This window comes from Idiotropiscis lumnitzeri, chromosome 5, assembly GCF_059441095.1.
Source record: "Idiotropiscis lumnitzeri isolate Australia: NSW breed Sydney's pygmy pipehorse chromosome 5, RoL_Ilum_1.0, whole genome shotgun sequence".
Taxonomy (NCBI): Eukaryota; Metazoa; Chordata; class Actinopteri; order Syngnathiformes; family Syngnathidae; genus Idiotropiscis; species Idiotropiscis lumnitzeri.
The window spans coordinates 3857457-3874514 of NC_142395.1; the positions used below are offsets into that span (position 1 = coordinate 3857457).

The 17058-nt window shown below is 38.8% G+C and overlaps 1 protein-coding gene across 2 annotated transcripts in view; it reads right to left on the reverse strand.

Moving 5' to 3' along the window:
- The window catches only part of arnt2 (aryl hydrocarbon receptor nuclear translocator 2), a 90903-nt gene that overhangs the window by 27713 nt on the left and 46132 nt on the right, over positions 1–17058 (reverse strand). For both annotated transcript variants that reach the window (XM_088295610.1, XM_088295611.1), the window contains 2 exons: positions 12778–12852; positions 7661–7812 (listed from right to left, as the gene is read on the reverse strand). In XM_088295610.1, the coding sequence (XP_088151736.1) occupies positions 7661–7812; positions 12778–12852 (227 nt within the window). The remainder of the gene's footprint in view (positions 1–7660; positions 7813–12777; positions 12853–17058) is intronic.

Below are 17058 nucleotides of genomic sequence, written 5' to 3' on the forward strand. Positions count from 1 at the left end.
TCCTGCCTGCCTGCTAGAATTTCAGCAGACAGACCTCCTTTGTCTGCCAAGGTTGTTAATAAAAGATCTAGCAAGGGGAAGGAAGACCAGAGGTTGCAAAGGCTTGAGCGAAACAAGACGCTTGTGTCTATCTGGCTTCCTCTCCCTTCGCGAAGGATAAAAAGACAAAACTCTAACTGGTATTTTCTGGTTCTCTGTAAAGTTCAGTCTAAAAAAGACGTCAAGGCATTTTAAACCTGACACTGGATAAGCGGCACTTTACCGCCGCTATCCCCCGGCAGCGAGCGCTTCAGTCGTCTTTTAAGCCCGAACACATGGCTCATACGCACTTGCGGACATTTCGGTTTTGCTTTTATTGACAATTTTAACCTATTTTGGAACCGTCGTTCCTTTTACCAACCAGACGGTTTTCACCCGAGCTTCCCGGGTAGCTCGATTTTAGCAGCTAACATTCATTATGCAGTTGTCAATCACGCTCTCAGCTGACTCCTATGGACAAATCACTCCGCCTGTGTTCCCACCTCAAGCTCTAACACAAACCATTGCAATAACAACCTCACTACACTCACCTACAGGCCATTTACATGTTAACATTTCAAATCCATGCGACCATGAGCGCACGTCCAGCTGCTGGCCTTCTACCACTCGTCCATCGAGAGTCTGCTGACGTACTGTCTCTCCACCTGGTACAGCGGCTGCACTGAGGCGGACAGAGTGAGGCTCCAGAGGACAGTCAAAACAGCGCAAAGGATTATTGGCTGCCCTCTCCCCTCACTGTCGGACATCTACACCGCCCGGTGCCTCAGAAGGGCTCTCAACATCGTCAAAGACAATACCCCCCCAAACTCACACCTGTTCGACCTGATGCCCTCTGGCAGGCGCTACAGGTGCACCAAATCAAGGACCAATAGACTGAGAAACAGTTTCTTCCCAAGAGCCATCTCCATTCTAAACTCACACACACACACACGACCACCCGCACCTTGCAGAACAGCAACGTGATGTGTTTTTATATACCCTATTCAGTATTATTTTCCATTGCACTAACTATTCTCTTATTTATCTAATTTATATATTTATCTGAATTATTGTTGTATTGCACTGGAGAGGGGAGCTCTCTAATCTCGTTGCACACTTGAGTACAATGACAATAAAGGGATTTCTGATTCTGAAACATTAACCTGGCTGTGCTGAACGTGCGCTCCCTTTAAAACAAAACTTTTATCATAAACGACCTGATTTTAGACAACAATCTTGAAGGTATTCTTTTATCTGAGACATGGCTAGGTACAGATGCTCCAGTTGCTCTCACCGAGGCTTGCCCATTTTAATTTTTTATTTTCGACCAGAGACTGTAAAAGAGGAGGCGGGACTGCGTCAATTATAAAAACTTCTCTTATTTCAAAGGAAACTATTTTTAACAGGTATTCATCTTTTGAACACCATGCCTTTGTTTTTAGCAGTCCCTCTATTCTCTGCGTCACAATTTATAGACCTCCTCATCACTCTACTTCTTTTATTAGTGAGTTTTCAGAGTTCTTATCGATTTTACATTCCACTTATAACATAATTCTAATAACTGGCGATTTTAATGTGCACGTTGACAATATCTTGGACCCACTGTCCAGAGAATTTTTAAACCTTTTAAACTATTTTGATTTTAAACAGCATGTCGCACAGCCAACTTACAACAGAAGACACACCCTGGACCTGGTCATCACCTACGGCCTGTCCGTTGGTGTGTCCTCTGTTGTTGACCTGGCTGTGTCAGACCACTACTGTGTATATTTTAACATCGCCAGTTCTAATCAAGCAGCAGCCCCGGTGAGAACAGTGAGAAAACGCTACTTAACCTCTGAGGTGGCTGCAAATTCTATTGAGATTTTAAAGAGCTCTCCTGCTGACATTTTACCTGCACCTTGTGATTTTATTGTTGATAATTTTAACAGGGTTTTAAAATCAACATTAGACTCGGTTGCTCCACTTTTAACAAAAAACATAAAAATCAAGACGATACCCCCGTGGAGAAATGATTTAACTCAGAAATCAAAGAGAAAATGCAGGAGTGCAGAAAGGAGGTGGAGAAAGAGAAACCTTACAGTTCATTATCAAATATTATGTCAACAACTCAAATCCTACAATAAAACAGTCAAACTGGCAAGAATGTCTTATTTCTCAAATCTCATTATAATTAATAAAAACAACCCTAGGTATCTCTTCTCCACCTTTGATCTTTTAACCAGCTCTGATCTTAAAAAGTCCTCACAGACAGCGACAGACGCTCTCTGTGAGGACTTTGCAGACCACTTCAGAAGTAAAATCGATGACAACAGATCCAGTCTTTTAGCTCATCAAAATGTAAATTCTATTAACGCTGGACATTTTTACCAGAGGAAACACTGGAAAGTTTTGCTCTGGTTGATGCAAGGTCACTTGGTCGAGTTTTCTCCCAGGTAAATTAAACAACCTGCCTTTTAGATCCAATTCCCACATCACTTTTAAAAGCTTTTTATGGATTTTTTGAGGAACAGATTTTAAATATAGTTAATTGCTCTCTTCAGACGGGTGTCTTCCCCACTGCGTTTAAAACGGCGGTGGTGAAGCCCCTTCTGAAGAAGAGCAATTCAGACCCCAGTGTTTTAAATAATTACAGACCTGTATCCAGCTTGCCGTTTTTAAGTAAGATTTTAGAAAAAATTGTTTTTCTACAGTTAAATTATTTTTTAAATACAAATAATGTTTTAGAGAAATTTCAATCTGGTTTTAGAATGAACCACAGTACAGAGACAGCTCTTTTAAGGATTTTAAATGATTTCAGGTGTTTTGCGGATGCAAAAAAACCTCACAGTTTTGGTGCTACTGGATTTAAGTACCGACTTTGACACAGTAGATCACCACATTTTATTAAATAGACTTAAAAACCTAGTGGGCATCTCTGGTACTGCTTTTAACTGGTTTTATTCCTATCTCATAGACAGACGTTTCTTTGTAAGTATGGATACCAGTTCCTCCAAAACCCATGAAATTAAATGTGGGGTTCCCCAAGGTTCAATTTTAGGCCCAATACTTTTTAATCTGTACATGCTTCCTCTTGGGGATGTCATTAGGAGACACAGCATCTGCTTCCACAGCTACGCTGATGACACGCAGCTGTATATTGCTGTGTCTCTGGATGACACAAAGCCTATCGATACCCTTTTAAATTGCATTTTAGATATTAATTCATGGATGGGAGAGAATTTCCTACAGCTCAATCAGGACAAAACAGAGGTTTTAGTTATCGGTCCTGAAGGTCAGAGAGAAAAACTTTTTTCCAAAACTACAAGATTATAAATCATCACAATTTGTGAAGAACCTGGGCGTAATTTTGGACTCTGAGCTCAGTTTTATTCCTCATATTAAAAATGCAACCCAGATTGTTTTTTTTATCACCTTAAGAATATAGCCAGAGTCCGCCCGTTTCTCTCTCAGACTAACACGGAAGTGCTGATGCATGCTTTTATTTCCTGCCGCCTAGATTATTGTAATGCCCCGCTCTCTGGTCTTCCCAAAAAGAGTATTTCCAGTCTACAACTACTTCAGAATTCAGCCGCACGGGTGCTGACGAGGACCAGAGGGCGGGCACATATTACACCAGTTTTAAAATTGCTGCATTGGCTCCCCGTGTGTTTCAGGATTGATTTTAAGGTGCTTCTATTAGTTTTTAAATGCCTTAACGGTCTTGGGCCATCTTATTTATCTGACCTTCTTTTCTCGTATCAACCCTCGCGGACCCTGAGGTCCTCTGGCACCGTCCTGTTAATTATTCCTAGGGTGAGGACTGGAACACATGGCGAGGCTGCATTCAGCCATTTTGGTCCTCGTCTATGGAATAGCCTGCCGGAGGACATCAGGTCCGCAGAGACTGTTGATATTTTTAAAAGGAGGCTCAAGACTCAACTTTTTAGTTTGGCTTTTAAATAATTTATCTTAGTCTTTTAATTCAGGACTGTCATCTTATCTATTATCATTGTCTTTAATTTTTAGCTTCTTTGTCATTTTTCTTATATATTTTAGCTCCGTCGTTTTATATTAATGTCTTTTAATTTTTAGCTTCTTCTATGTCTTTTAGTATCATAATTTTTCTTATATATTTTAGCTCCGTCTTTTTATATTATTGTCTTTTTAATTTTTTAGCTTCTTTTTCTTTTAGCATTCTCATTTTCTTTTATATATTTTAGCTCCAGTGTTTCCTCAAGGGGGGCTTCCGCGCTGGGAGGTGTGGCTGGCCTTCTCACAGGGGGCTTCATCCCGGAGGCTCCTAAGGCCCGGTGGACCGGGGCCCTCTGCACTATGTGTAGGGTCTACACAGTCTGGGCCAGGGGTCTGTGTGTTGGCGGAGCTCCCTGTGGCTGTGGGCCGTCATCCCTCTCAGCGCGGATGACCTACCCTGGGTACATTTTCTCATATGGTTTCTCTGTGCCTTGCCATGTCTTTCTGTCTTTCTACTAAGATGCTTTATTAAGTTGTGTGAATGCGAGTGTTCTGTGCGTATGCGAGTTCAGGCGTGTATGTGGATGTGTCTTGTGTTTATGTTTGGGTGGGTCGAATGGGTTTTAGTTTTTTGTTGTAATTTGGATGTTTTTATTGTACAGCACTTTGAGCTGCATTTTATGTATGAAAAGTGCTATATATATAAAATTTGATTGATTGATTGATATGATGATGTCGGTTAACTTTTTGGGGGAAGAAAAAAATGTTTGGAAAATTGGAAGTTCCACTGTGTACTGTATGCCAGTGTAATTTCTTGTCCTTCCTTAGTGAACACCTGTAGGTGCAAAGTCTCCAGAGGCATACATGCAGTATATGGGGAGATGTCACACTTAAAATTTAGAACCGGACAGGCCTTTTGAAGACGCCTCAGGCAAACAAGTCTAGTTGCTTCAATACAACCTTTGCAAATGCTTATGTGTAAGAGTTTTACTTTTTGAATTGAACCACTTAAATAGACAAGCTTTATCCCTATCAGGATATATCCCACCACGATTAGCTGGCAACCACTTCTTGTATCCAAGGGCAGCCGAAGACAGCCGGGATAGGCTCCAGCACGCCCGCAACCCTTGTGAGGCTAGGCAGCTCGAATAATGGATGGATGGATGTATATTTCATTAATCATCATGTAACTGGGTTAAAGAAATGAACAAGTATCTTAAAGGTAGAGAGCACTGCATCTGAGCTATTTATACTACAAGGTTCCTACAAGTTTCTTCAAATTAAACTCAAGACTTTCTAAGACCTACATAAGACATTTCTTGAACTTAGTACCTTACCCAGCCATATTAAAAAGAAAAGCTAAATCCATTAATTTGTATTATTTATTTATCGAGAATGCCACTGCATTTTCTCCAAAGGTCCTTGTTGATGGTTAAAAAGTGAAGAAAAAACACTGTCGCTGGAAGCAATCGTGGCTTAAAGACCTAGTGTGAAGTAAATACAGAAAATGTCAAATGAAATCTTATTGTGTCACAAGTAAAGTAATTACACCTAATACAAATAATAAAGCATGAAAAAAAAATATTTGGTGAATTGGACAAAATCGTTTTCCCGAAGTGAGATTCTACCGAGTGACAAAAGGAGTGTGACGTCATTACAAGACAGTGTATTAAGCTAGTCAGAAATTGACACACAAAGCAAAATCTCAAACGTATCTGAGTGGATCCAGGTATTTCAAGACGAGGAGGAAGAGGAGCTTGTTGGAAATGTGTTCATTGGACCATACATGTACGAGCCAGATGCTCAGGAGACCAAACATATTTGCGGCTGTCAAATCAGTCTCTGGTAGGACGATTCACACGAGCAGGACATTTTGGCAGACCACCGGACATGAGGGAGGACTCGACTCAATGAAACTGGAAGAATGGTAAGATATATAGGCTGGGATTATTAGCTTTGCGTTATTATTTTAAATTTGATGCTGTAAATGACGCACAGTGAGATTATTCTGCTACTACTAAAACCACATGTTATAGGAGGTTGGTTTCCTACATTGTCATTGGCAAGGTATTTCAAGTATATTTATGCAAACCTGCTGTTCAACCCTCTACCACAGTGGTTATAAAATGGGGGTACAAGTACCCCTGAGGGTACTTATAGGAACTTCAGGGGGTACGCGTGATTTTAAATAAAACAAACATGCAATAATCCTTAAAAAAAACAATTCAATTAAAATATAAGGTAAAAAAACAAGTTTTATGTTCACTATGTTATTCACTATAATTATTTTAAAAACCAACATTCCACCCCAATCTAGAATGGTTCGACCGAACATGTCACGTGCCACCTCTTGTTACCGGTCAATCACTTGAAGAGAGAGTAAACGGGTACTGGGCAGAAAATTTCACAGAGGGTTCTGTAAATGATGTCAATTCAGAAGAATACCTGAAATTGCCAAACAAAAACACTTTCATTGTTAGGGCGTTGCTATGGGTATATGGATCGAACCATCTGAAAACATTTTGCGTTAAAAAAAACTAACGTTTTTCGAAATACCGTTGATCAAATTTACTTCAAACTTGGTCTTAAACTTTTGCTTCACACAATAACATCAAAAAGGGCCTTTGGCTTTCGCGCCCCCTGCGATTCTAGTTAAATTAGGCCAATTTTAGAATACAAATTATAACATTAACATAGTGATTAGCCAATGCTCCATTGTAATTATCCCCTACAGCTTGGCATTTATTCTTCATTTTACATTTTCAAAGTTAAATATGTTATGTAACAAGTATTTAGAAGGTTGGGAACCATGTTGAGAGGGTCGCTACAGTGTAGGAGAGGCGTAAATCCCCGCAAAATAAAAAATAAAAATACAAATAAATAATAACACAAAAGTTAACCTTTTATTGGCATATTAAGCTGTTTACCTCACAAAGATAGACTGATAGATGGAGAGAGAGAGAAAGAGAGAGGGGGGGAAGAGAACAAATTAACCTTATAAGGAGAACATTTGCAGCAGTAGCTTCACCACTAGCCTCACCTCCAGCTCACCCATATACTCGCACACATGCAAACGCACTAGAGAGCATAATTATGATACAATGATGATGACAATGAATGACATCAGCCGTGAAAAAAACATTTCCCAGTCACAAGTTTCGACATTTTTCCTGTTAATATGGTCTTTAAATAGTAAATCGGTGGGTGATTTCTACTGAACGTTGAAGTCACGTTAGTAGCGAGCTAGCAACTAGCAAGTAGCTCCGCAGTAGGAGGAACGCAGCAGGACTCTTGACAGCTCAAACGTTTCTTTGAAAATGTTATTTCAGGTAAATCAGTCCTTCAGTGAGTAAGTTTTAAGCAGTGAATAGCAGTTACCTGCTGCTACACTGGTCGCGTGTGAGTGGACTGGTCACCAGCACACACAGACACTATCACTGAGTAGGAACCGATTCCACATTGTCCGCACCCAAGCCAGGGGAGTATTCCACTACACCATCAGTGACCTATTATAAATTGGGTACAGCATAAAATTTAAGACCCAAATATTAACAGTTTGAAGACTTTTTCACGACTTTTTAAGGTAATATTTCCAAATTCATAAATTATACGCTGCGGGACCCGGTTGTAGTTGAGCAGCAGAAGTAAAAGAGGAAGCAACACTTGATTGTGAGTATGAGTAACTTACTTGACATTGGTATTGGTGCAGATGATGTATTCAATCTCATCGGAGTAGGGGTTCTGGAAGGTGAAGCTGCTGGTTCGGATCAACATCCACTCTCTGTTTTTCATGCGGAAGCGGTACATCACAGATAGTACCTGACCCTTTAGCTTCACCACCTGCAGAATGACAATATTCAACATTTTGAAAATCTCACAAATGAGTCAACTTAAAACTTGTGGCAAAAAGATCCACTGCTTCTCATCAAGTTGTGTACCATTCCTAATCAGCAGTATCAGATTGTGCTCATCCTGTCTGAGTTCAAGCACTCTTTCATATACTGCTGGAGAAGTTGGACGAGACACCTGGTTGAAAACCATTCAACAATTGTGAAAGCTATTAAATAGCTATGATAAGCTTTAAGCAGAAAATGGACAACACAGAAAATGTCTTGTTTTTAATGGCGCCAAAACAATGTATGAATGAATGAATTCATTGACACATAAAAGTCAAGTCATGTGACACAAGTGCTCCACCCATGCACTGTAGTGTGTAGTGTGTTGCCCAAGTTGTTTGTCTCTATTGTATATATTCTTTACAGCAGGGGGGTCAAACATATGGCCTATGGGCCAGAACCGGACCACAAAGGAAATCAATCATGCCCATGGGGATAGAACATATTAACTATTGCTGGTAATTTAAAGCTGGAGCAGCACCTTATCTACTCCAGGTCAAAGCACAGAACCACTCTCTGGTGTGGTCCCCAACCACCGGGCCACTTTGGACCTGGCTGTGGCAGATCACACATTTGAAGAATAAAAAACTAACAGCACTTCCAGTTTAATTATTTTCCAAGGCTTAAAAATATGTTAATTGAAAAGTCAGCTGATTCTCCGAGTCACATAGTGGCATTTTGACGCATATCAAATCTTGGTCTTGTGAAGCAAATATTAAACGGTCAAGCTAGCAAAATGTGTTAAAAATTAGGCGTATTTGGAAGGTTCCTTTGGTACAGGAAAGGCCCATAAATGAGACAACACAATAACCAATGACCAAGAAGAAAAAGAATGGTGCATTTCACAGACAAAAGTAGGAGACCTATTGAAATCTGGATTTTTCTGCACAATACGCGACGAGCGGCTCTTGATGTAACCTTATGCTGAGTTATTCATGGACTTCATATTTGTTCTGTGGTGCCTTGTTATGTTGGCATATTTCAGGAGGGCACTGCTAATATAGTTACGGAAAAATGTGGCTTCACGTTTATTGTTATCGTAACAAAATACCCCCAGTGCAGCTCGAGTCATTCTTCTGTGGTGTCTGTTGCATGTTTCTAAGCGTTCCCATAGTGACCAAATTAATGAGTTGTTTTTTTCCTTGTTGTTATGTGTTGGAGCTGCCAGTAAGGGCACATAAAATACACGGGGATTCGCATTTGTTGTTGTCGCATTGTATTAATGAGAACATTGTGAAAGGTATTGTAGGAGCATTCAAATTCACATAACTGTCTGAAGGAGTGACATCATCATTTTCAGTGCAAACTAGTCACATGTCCATAAACAGCAATAAAGGAGTCCGATTTTCATGACATTATCAAAATTAATAGTCAGTGTGAAAATGTTTTTGGAAAAATAATACAGCGACAGTATTTAATCACTGTATTGATGTGTCCGCCCTACGATCCAGCGCCCAACTAGTGGGTATTGATGCTGGCCACACATGGACACAACATGGTTTTTTCAGTTATTGATTGATTCAATCAATGTAATTAATGAAATTATTTATTTATTTATTTTTAATTTAAGTTTGAATGTTATTTTTAATCAGAATCAGAATGCCCTTTATTGTCATTATACTCAGTGTACAATGAGATTGGAGATCACCTCGTTTTTGTTTTTTTTGCTCATACCCGGGCGCCTGGGATTCATGTCAAAGCACACTACATAGATGATGGTGACAAGGAACAGTAGATGAGACGATGCAATGCATTCGTTTGGGTGGAAACTATTTGGATTTAGAAAGAAACGAGATTGTATCGACAGGACGGTTGTGAATGCCGAGTGAAATAAAACCGGAGCTGGACAATTTGTCGAAGCATCTTGACTTGCATCAAAAACCGCAACAAACCTGAATGAATCAACAGCGACGGCTGCCGTGCAAGGTAGTGGGACACACCAAAAACATGTTGTTGCCTTATTTATTCAAAGACTTGACCATAAATTCCCTTGTGATAAAAAAAAATACTTATTATAGTGTATGCACGTTTTGTGCACAAATTAGTGTACACACACGGCTCGTAAATGAGGGCCATGAAGAGCACGTAAACAAGTGTCTTGCTGACAAACCACGTAGACCAGGGGTGTCAAACTCAAATACACAGTGGGCCGAAAAGTAAAACTTGAACAAAGCCGCAGCCCAGCATATAATTTTTTAAAACCAATATAAATGCTGATATTTTTATTGAAAATTTTTAGTATAAGTAATTTTATTAATGCAATACAATGTTTTGTTTTTAAAATTACTATTATCATTTTGAATGTTACTATTATCGTTTTGAATGTTACTATTATCATATAGAATGTTAAATAGTATAGTAGTCACTTGGTATTTGGCCCGCCGGCCAGAGTTAGACACCTGTGATGTAGACCAACTGATATTTTTGCAAAACAATATGCAAGTCTTTGGCAAAATTGTTTACTTTTACAGTTGTTTGTGCAGCAGAAGAATCATAGCAGCAGCTTAAGTTAATGTGATTTCACCTTATCTAATTTATATATTTGTCTGTATTATTGTTGTATTGCACTGGAGAGGGGAGCCCTCTAATCTCGTTGCACACTTGAGTACAATGACAATAAAGGGATTTCTATTCTATTCTATTCTATTCTACTTCTATGCCTCATGTAGTTTCAACAAGCATGTTCATTTAAGTGTTCTGTGATATAGCACCGAGCCTTTGAGTTCTTTGCCTGGGTTCCGCAATAAAGAATTTTCACTGCTCATCAAAAATCATGATGGTGTCCCATGTGGATTTCTCCCAAACAGGTTGGTGCAAGGAACATGTCGTGTTTTGCATAATAGCCGCTTTTCCCAGATGACTAAGTACATTTTAGGGGTCGTATAAAATTTGAGTGCATGTTATTCATGAGAAATTCTAGCGTGTTATACATAAAATAGTGGAAACAATGGATTTTAAAGGCATGGGCATTCAACAAATTTCAGATTGCTCATAAAATTTGGAAAAAGATTTGCAATAATAATCAACAAAAGTGAATATTTTCCAGATGTACTTTGTAGGCTAAGAAAGTGGAATTGTTATTTTATAGGTTATTAGGGCGCAAATATTCAGGTCAGGCCCACTTGACTCCAAATTGCGGTAAATATGGCCCCTAAACTAAATCAAATTTGACACCCCTGCGTTAGCGATAGTAATGAATCAAAACCCAGGATAGCAATTAAATTTGGGCACCTGCTGCACTCACACAATCTGTTGTGACTTTTTCTTTAAAGCCCTGATCTCACTGAGTGGCAAAGGTTTTCAAGCGTAACCGCACATAGCGAGTTGTTTTTTGTCAGGGTTCTTTCAATGTTGCAAACAGTTGTTTGCCAGACATTCCCAAACAGTCTTAATGGCTGCAGTTTTTAATGTTGCCATGAAATTTTGAACAAGACAAGAAAAAACATTTGAGACCATTCAAATTGTTGACAAACATCTTAGTGATTTTGAACAAAAAAACATTTGCGAGGTGAACACACGCAATAATAAAACACAATAAGTCTGAACATTTTTGTTTTGTGCAGCAAATAGCGAAAACGCAAATCTCAGACTCTTTCCTCCATTGCTGTTTATGAACATGTGAGCAGTCCATGCGCAGGAAATTCGCACACCCAAAAATTACTCAAACGGTAATGAGAATTTGAATACTCCCACAATGCGTTTCACCATGTTCAAGCTGTAAATACCAAAGTTTCCCTTTCTTTTATGTTGTATTATTTGCAGTTATTAGTTTGGTGACTTTAGTGAGTACTAGTTGATCTGATATTCTGTTGTAATTCAATGAGTTAATGCATTGTTGAAAAATACATTGGAAACATTTTTGAAAAAAAGGCAAATCAAATCGCAATAACAATTTTGAGAAAAAAAGTGCAATTTATTTTCATAATTGTCAGTCATGGCCTGTCTTTGTTGTTTTATGTTTTTGACTTAAGTTTCATGTATTTCCTCGTGTTCCGAAGTGTGTCTTTCTTATTAAGCTCATTGTGCCCACCTGTGCTTGTCATCCCCCTCCATAATGTTAGCTAATCAGCTACCTTTGTGTCTTGTCCAGGTGTTCCATGTTTATTTTTATTTTAGTTCCCTGGCCCCTGTCAGTCTTTGTCCGGTCATTTTTACGTCTTCCTTGCCTCATCTTGTTTTGTTGTTCACAGTCTATGTCATAATCAGGTCTAAGTTGTTATGCTAGTGTTTGTTTTGGTACTTTATCCATGTTTTGTATTTTTGTTTATCCCTGTGGCTTCTTCGCCTTTTTGTTTATATAAATTAAAAACTCCTATAAGTTACACCATTCTTGTCTCCCTGCTTCCCCGCGTTTTGGGTCCTTCTCCACCACATCAAACTCCCTTGCCATTCGTGACATCGTCAGCCCCATTCCTAGCTCAACTACAACAACAGTGTCTCTCAACTGTTGTCACCCTGAGACGCACATTTTTCTATTACCACTAAATACCCACCCAGTTTAATAAGTCATGAACAATAACAAAAATGAATTGTTTGAAAATTGGCTGTGAATCTATAAACATATTTTTTCAAACATACAGATGAATATAGTAAATATATAATTACAGCAAATACACTATTTGTGTAAAAAAATAATGAAATCATTGATATAAAATGAAAAGTAGTATGTGCCTTGATATCATCATGACCCAAAGAGCCCCTACAATTATTTATTTAATTATTTATTTTTATACAACCTGTCCGTGACCCACCAATAATGAATCAGTGACCCACCATCACTGCTAACTGATTAGGATGTTCTTTTTTTTTGCAGCTTTTTGATTAAATAAAACTGATAATTACAGATTGATCCGTAAAGAAACAAGAATCTGAAAAGTGAACAACATACTGTGTATATTAATTGAATTACCTGTTGAAAACTTTCTCTCAGATGACTCTGGTCCTCAGGGTGACAAAACTCTAGAATATCTTTCCCCAGTAGGTCCTTGGAAACAAAAAATAGGAAGTGTTACAGTTGAATTCCAACAACACAATTGAGAGTGAAAATATTCTTCCAAAGTTGTGACTTTGTTTTTGTTTTAATTTGTATTCTAATTTCCCGCTAATTCATATTGCACTATATGGAAAGTGCTTTAGCACAGCTCCAGCTGTCGTGAAATGCGCTATATAAATAAAGTTGTATTGTATTGTATTGTATACTAAAGCATTCCACGTGGGAATCATGCAACAGCTTAGTCATGTTATTGTTCAACTCAACGTGTGCTTTTAGTTGGCTAATGTGAAGGTTTTGAGGTAAAAAGATGCTGCTGGAATAGACACTTTTGACACTCTGTTGCATCACTCTTTGACTTACAGTTCCAGGTATCTGACATTGAATGGATAAACCATGACATTTTTCCAATATTTTTTTTGTGTCAGATGGTGAATGGAAAGTGTTAACACTGCTATCCAGAACTGTCCCCGACCCCGAACCAAGAAGGAAGTTCAGTCCTTCCTTGGACTTGTTGGCTGGTACAGGAGATTCATCCGGCATCAGGCGGGCAAAACAAATGGCAGACTACCTGTCAAGATTGCCGCACATCGTCAATCTCCGGGAGGAGGGGGATGATGTGACGGAGCAGCTCCGTCAATAAGGACAGCACAGCACAGCATGGTCCCGGAAGCGCAATTGCGCACACGCATGCACCGCACATTCCCATACTGATGCATTCAATTCCATCCCGTGAAATACATACGCACCCACCTGGCACCACTTCAATACCACGTCAGTCACAGTTTTAATAGAGCGACCGAGGGTGCACACTTGGGAGTTTTATTATGAATGGAAGCATACATGGACACATACACGCGCGCATGTTCAATTGAACACTCACCAGTCACGAGACGCGGCAGATAACAGCCACGACATAGAGGAAGACGAAACTGCGGGGGAGCTTCCGCGTTTCTTAAATGTGTTTGTTTCGCGCGACAATTATGTCAGCTGATGCCCAAGGGGAGGGGCGAATCGTATATATAGTAAAGTTGTTTGGAAAGAGAGAGATTGAGAGGTGCTGCAGTGAAGGTAGTACTGAAGAGCAAGACAGTGACGCATTTTGTAAAGTAGCTGATATGGTCGTTATGGTTGAACTCCATTCAGTGGTTTTGTAAATATATAGATAGACACCCTTATTTTTGGAAATTATTATATTGTCACTTTTTGCTGGGTTTTGGACTTTTGGGGGGGGACTTTTCACTGTGTTGCACTTGGAAGGGCTGCACAATAAACACCACTGTTGCACATATTCTGGCTACGCCATTTGTTTTGGAGGAGGTCGGAAAGGAACCCGCGACACTTGTATTACTCTATAACCAACTGTTATGTCTTTTTTTTGTCTTTTGTTACCTTAATGTTCTGGGTGTCATCACATCACACATTGTTGCTGTTTAATCTTTGTCCTGCAGATGAACATTTTCCTATGCTGGTTTGTTGGTTGCTATGCTCCCTTGCAGGGTTCCCAGTTGAACCTCTAGACATTTTTAGTGGCACATGTACTTAACTCTCTGTTCTGATTTCAGCCTTTATGGCATGCCACTAACCGCTCGCTTTCCACTGCCAGTCATAATCGGCTACTGTGCTTCCAGAGGTGCAGCTGGAAAAGGCAACACTTCTGCTAGTAATACCGTTGGTGCTTGCTGGTCCCCATTCTAATGTTGTTGTTGTGGCAGTTGGTGTTGCTTGTTTCAGTTCAAATTCACAAGTGTTCTCTCTGGCTGCTGCTCTGCTGTTCTTTATCCCTACCTAATGTTCCTCTGCACTATCACTCTCTCAATGCGACTGGTCAAAGCAGACAGGCACTCAAACCAAGTCTTCGGTTTATTCAATATTTGTCCCTTCCTTGCCTCTGTTGCTGAGTGGTTGCCCATGTTGAGTTCAGTTGGTCACTTAATAAGAGTGAGGTGTGTGGTTGGAGGCCAACTCCATGTTTTAAGTACCCTGAGGCAATTTCCGCTGTGATTTAATGTTATATACAGTGAATATAAAATGTCTACGCAATCCTGTTCTAGTGCCAAACGTATTTCGACAATGACAAGTCATTTTAAAACATTTTCTACCTTGTCATCTATAACTTAAGTAAATTGATTAAAAAAATATTCGTACTGTCAAGCAATTAGATTTTTTAAAATAATTAATCGCAAAAATATCTGTAATTAATTGCGATGAATCCAATTTTTTCTACTACTATTTTTTGTGAAGCTTTTAACAGGTATTTACTTGAATAATATCTTGTAATTAATGTCAAATCACCAAATATGAAGTGGATTTTAAATCCAAGACTGTTCTAATAGCTTTCTTTTATCCTTGAATACAATCAAAATGGAGTCATCTTTACAGGAAGTTTTCTTAGAAACAATTCTAAAAACTTATACATTTAGTTATAAGCACCACACTTCAGCAGTGTTGGGTTGCAAGGCTTAGTGGTAACTTAAGCAGGGTGTTTTGTTTGGAGATTATGTGATGATGTACAGTGTTTGAATTCAGCTTTGCAAGATATGCAAAGACATTTTTTAATAATAATAATAATCGTAATCATAAAACTGAGTTAAAATATTTAATCGAGTAAATTAAAAATATATAATTTTGAGTTAACACTTTGATTTTGACAGCCCTAAAAAATATAAAAGCTCATAAAAGTAAAAAATAAACAGTTGCGATGCGGTGCGCAAGTCTGCACACCCTCTTAAAACTAGGGATGTAGCTGTGTTCACCACATTGGTCAATTAATCACACTGAATTTATATTTAATTTATATGGAGGTCAGCACTCACCTGCCACCAAGTGCCTCTGATTAACCCCAAATAAAGTTAATCGGTTCTAGCTTGCTTTTCTAGCTTGCCTTGTGTGCTGACATTTCAACTGAACACTCGCCTTGGTCAACGGCGAGTTTCCACAGTATCGGAGGATCTCATTCCTTAACAGCAACATTGAAGGTAAAATAATAGTTTGTGGCAATCCTAGTTGCAGAAATTAAAACCCAAATTAGAGTGTGTAAATGTGCGTGTGTGTGCATCCAAGTGCGTGTGCAACTGAACCTCCTGCCATCCCCTCGCCACCCGAGGTAAAACTGTCTAGAACAGCCTGTTCATTCACCCCAACCACAGATGCCACAAGGAGTCGCATTGCTATGAATGAATGCTGAATTAGATCTCATGTTGCCAAACAAGTAAATAAAGCACTAAACAGTCAGAATGGCTCTTAAAAAAAAAGGGAAACGGCGAAAGGGAGCGTTTAAATGCGCTTGTCAAAGATGAGCAGGCAAATCTATGATCTTTTCACATTGTGTTAGTAGTACAAGTCATGCATTCCACTGGTGGCCACCTTCTTTAGGCAAGGCAAGGGAGTTTTATTTATATTGCACATTTCATTCACAAGGCAACTCAATGTACACAACACCAACTAGCAATTACAAACACAGCAGTTGCAATTGAAAAGCAAAGCAGAGAAAACAAAAGTAGCTTACAAAAATTACTAAAATGTACGTTAACAACTCATTCACGACCAGCCCAGGTGAAAAGAATGCACTTTTTGATCTTATCCGTCAATGGCAATGAATGAGTTAAACACATTAACAGAAAACTTAAAAAAACATTTGAAAGTAAAGAAATAAAAGTGGTTTACGAATATATCTAAAAGAAAAAAATCAAATTGTTGGAGGACCTTAATCTTTCCTTTGAGAAAAAAGTTGGACTGTCAGCCAATGGGCGGTAATTAATTTTTGTATTTATAGTCAAAATATCTGACGCTTTTAACGCATGCTCAGAATGACCCGCACGTGCATCCCAATAATCCCACTCAGAAGTTCAGTGAGCACTAAAGTGCACAGTGTCTCAGTGATTTTAGAGATTGTCAAAGCTTGTTGTATGTGTTTCTTTCTTTTTTTTGTTTTAAAGGGCACCCTTTGAGAGCTATACAATAATAGGTCACAAAATTATATAATTTAATCAATTGAGCTTTGCTAAAGGACTCTTTTTTTATTGACATAAACGTTTACATTCATGTACGAAGAAAATGTACATTAGTACAAAATGTCAACCATTGTTGGGTTTAAAAAAAGCATTTTCATATATAAAATTACTCAAATACAAAATTATACAAGCATTGCAGTATGTTTTGCCTTACTTGAACCAATTTTAACAACTAGAAAAAGGACAG